Below are 3,535 nucleotides of genomic sequence, written 5' to 3'. Positions count from 1 at the left end.
GGGGGGGGGGGGGTTGCACCTCCGGTTGGGAGTATTAAGTAGTATCATAGATCCTTACAAACATACTCATACATAAAGATAAAATTACTCCCTTCGATCTATGTTAATTGTCGATAATTTAGCACAACGGCAAATAATATAAATCGGAAGGAGTACATTCAAATTTTTGGGGGTTGCCGAAGTCTTCTTCCTCCTGCACCCACTGGCGTCACGCCATGAGTATAGCTCAATGTCGTCTAGGCCTCCGCCCGCCTTGACGAATCAAACTTTTTTGAACCCGTGGGTTTGTAGAAACAGCGGCCAAAAAGTCATCGATGCAGACCAAGAGACGCTGGCGATCGCGATCTGCAAAGCAAATCGCCACCCTAGAGAAGAAAACTCTAATAAGGGCCTGTAAACTCCGAATAGCACGAACACAAGCCGAATGCAGACGGATCCACCAAATACCTGAACCGACCGGATCCCAAAAGAACTGCCGGAGACACGGCTCGACAAGCCCTCCGCCGGTCACATGAACAGAATGAGAAGAGAGAGGTGAGAACATTATTCCTAGACTGGGATAGTGCCACCGCCTCGTCACCCCAAACCAAACTCGAAGACTCCATACCGAAAACCTGGAAAACAAAATCATTGATGTTATTGCACAACAGGTCCGGGTGTGATGTTGACCTCGGATCCGTCAAGGACCTTCCACCGATTCCCTCTTATTCGGGACCTATCTGTTAGAAGGGATAGACGGAATTGGTGGAATCGATGTTTATTGCTTGAGCCTCGTGGGCATATATATATATATGAGTATAATGACCAATTTGGAGTACAAGACAAGGCAGGACCAAACCCTAGTCTATCCCATACTTCCTAATAATCATAATACTCAACATGCCCTCGTAGTCACAACGAGAGCGACGTAGACGGTGCGACTGGAGAAGAATCTGAAGGTAAGCCGACGGACATCCCCCCACTGTCGTAACGGTCGATGCATCGCGGAAGTTGTGGCTGGAGTGAAAACCGACGAGGTTGCTCAAGCAAGGCGGTAGCCCTTTGTGTCGTTGTTGAGGTAGCCGAGAGCTTAGGGTGGTGCAGCTATGGTCGAGGGTAGCCATGCGAAGAATGCCGTGGTCGATGTCGACTTGGGGTAGCCTGTGTCGAGGAAGTCGTCGTGGAGCCGCAGGTGTAAGGAGGAGCTGATTAGTCATGGGCGCACTGGTGTCAAAGTAGTGGTGCACCGGGAAGAATGCGTTGTTGACGAGGCGTCGCGCCGGGTTTGCCAAACCCGAGGACACGTCATAGACAAAGGCACGCGTCGGTGTTGCCAGCATCGGGCATGTATAGATGGGCGAAGACGAAGTTGATGAAGCGCCACACCAGGCTTGCCAGGCCCGGTGACACGTCGTGGATGAACGCACACATTGGTGTTGCTAGCACCAGGCATGCGTAGACAAGGGACCTGCACGAGTTGTACGCCATGTTGAGGAGTCAGAGGGGCCAGCAGAGAAGAAGACTCGACGACGGTTGTGGCGCCAATCGCCGTGGGGCCAATGTCACCAATGGTGGTCGGGGTATACGAAGTGGTTGGGGAAGATGACGGCGACGCTGGCGACGAGCTAGTGGTGGACGAAGACAAAGTGGTGAACGAGCGGCGGTGGCTATGGGGGTAGCAGCGGCGGCGACGGCTAGGTTAGGAGCGCGGCGGTGGTGCTCGAAGTAGGCGAGAAACCCGATAGTGTGACGAAGACAGACGCGCACAGTGGCGTTCCCGTGCCAAAGGAGGCGGCGCAGCGCAATCCGCGGGAAATCGGCGCGCGGGAACGGCGGAGTGGACTGCGTGCCACGGCACTACAGCTCAAAGGGGTGACGCAGTGGCAGCAGGCGGGTCCAGGCAACGATAGAAAGACCTCGGGGCTGCTGCATGGACCACGGGGCCAGGCGCTACGACCCAAAGGGGTGGCGCAACGCGGGTCGGTGCAGCCACGGGGATGGCCTCAGGCGGTGGCAGGGACTGCACGTCGCGGCGCTACAACCCGAAGGGGCGGTGTAGCAGCGGCTCGCAGGACGGGGTGCTACGTCTTGAGCTTGCGGTGGTTTTCCTTGAAGAGGAAAGGGTGATGCAACACAGTAGCGTAAGTATTTCCATCAGTTTTTGAGAACCAAGGTATCAATCCAGTAGGAGGCTTCGCACAAGTCCCACGAACCTACACAAACAAACAAAGAACTCGCAACTAACGCGATAAAGGGGTTGTCAGTCCCTTCACGACCACTTGCGAAAGTGAGATCTCGTAGAGATAATATGATAAGATAAATATATTTTTGGTATTTTACGATATAGATTGGAAAAGTAAAGATGCAAATAAAAGTAGATTGAAAGCTTATCTGATAAAAGATAGACCCGAGGGCCATAGGTTTCACTAGAGGCTTCTCTCAAGATAGCATAAGTATTACGGTGGGTGAACAAATTACTGTCGAGCAATTGATAGAAAAGCGAATAATTATGAGATTATCTAGGCATGATCGTGTATATAGGCATCACGTCCGTGACAAGTAAACCGACTGCTTCCTGCATCTACTACTATTACTCCACACATCGACCGCTATCCAGCATGCATCTAGAGTATTAAGTTCATAAGAACAAAGTAACGCTTTAAGAAAGATGACATGATATAGAGGGATAAACTCATGCAATATGATATAAACCCCATATTTTTATCCTCGATGGCAACAATACAATAGGTGCCTTGCTGCCCCTGCTGTCACTGGGAAAGGACACCGCAAGATTGAACACAAAGCTAAGCACTTCTCCCATGGCAAGAAAGATCAATCTAGTAGGCCAAACCAAACCGATAATTCGAATAGACTTGCAAAGATAACTCAATCATACATAAAAGAATTCAGAGCAGATTCAAATATTTCTCATAGATAAAATTGATCATAAACCCACAATTCATCGGATCTCGACAAACACACCGCAAAAAGAGTTACATCAAATAGATCTCCACAAGAGAGGGGGAGAACATGGTATTGAGATCCAAAAAGAGAGAAGAAGCCATCTAGCTAATAACTATGGACCCAAGGTCTGTGGTAAACTACTCACAACTCATCGGAGAGGCCTTGGAGTTGATGTAGAGGCCCTCCATGGTGGATTCCCCCTCCAGCAGAGCACCGACGATGGCTCCAAGATGGGATCTCACGGATACAGAAGGTTACGGTGGTGGAAATAGGTTTTCGGTGGCTCCCTTGATGGTTTCGGGGTACATCGGTATATATAGGAGGAAGAAGTACGTCGGTGGATGCCCGAGGGGCCCACGAGACAGGGGGCGAGCCCTATAGGGGGGGGCACGCCCTCCACCCTCGTGGCTTCCTTGATTGCTTCTTGACTTGCACTCCAAGTCCTCTGGATCACGTTTGTTCCAAAAATCACGCTTCCGAAGGTTTCATTCCATTTGGACTCCGTTTGATATTCCTTTTCTTCGAAACACCGAAATAGGCAAAAAACAGCAATACGGGCTAGGCCTCCGGTTAGTAGGTTAGTCCCAAAAAT

General features: G+C 50.4%; 1 protein-coding gene across 1 annotated transcript in view; it reads right to left on the bottom strand.

Moving 5' to 3' along the window:
• LOC119310195 overlaps nt 1–1,467 on the bottom strand; it is a 3,791-nt gene extending 2,324 nt beyond the window's left edge. The window contains exon 1 of the mRNA XM_037586012.1: nt 1,293–1,467. Within this exon, the coding sequence (XP_037441909.1) occupies nt 1,293–1,467 (175 nt within the window). The remainder of the gene's footprint in view (nt 1–1,292) is intronic.
• Nucleotides 1,468–3,535: the final 2,068 nt, after the last annotated feature.

This window comes from Triticum dicoccoides, chromosome 5B (assembly GCF_002162155.2).
Source record: "Triticum dicoccoides isolate Atlit2015 ecotype Zavitan chromosome 5B, WEW_v2.0, whole genome shotgun sequence".
In the NCBI taxonomy this organism is placed as follows: Eukaryota; Viridiplantae; Streptophyta; class Magnoliopsida; order Poales; family Poaceae; genus Triticum; species Triticum dicoccoides.
The sequence above is the reverse complement of the archived record's forward strand: the minus strand, read 5'-3'. Positions and strand labels throughout refer to the sequence as shown.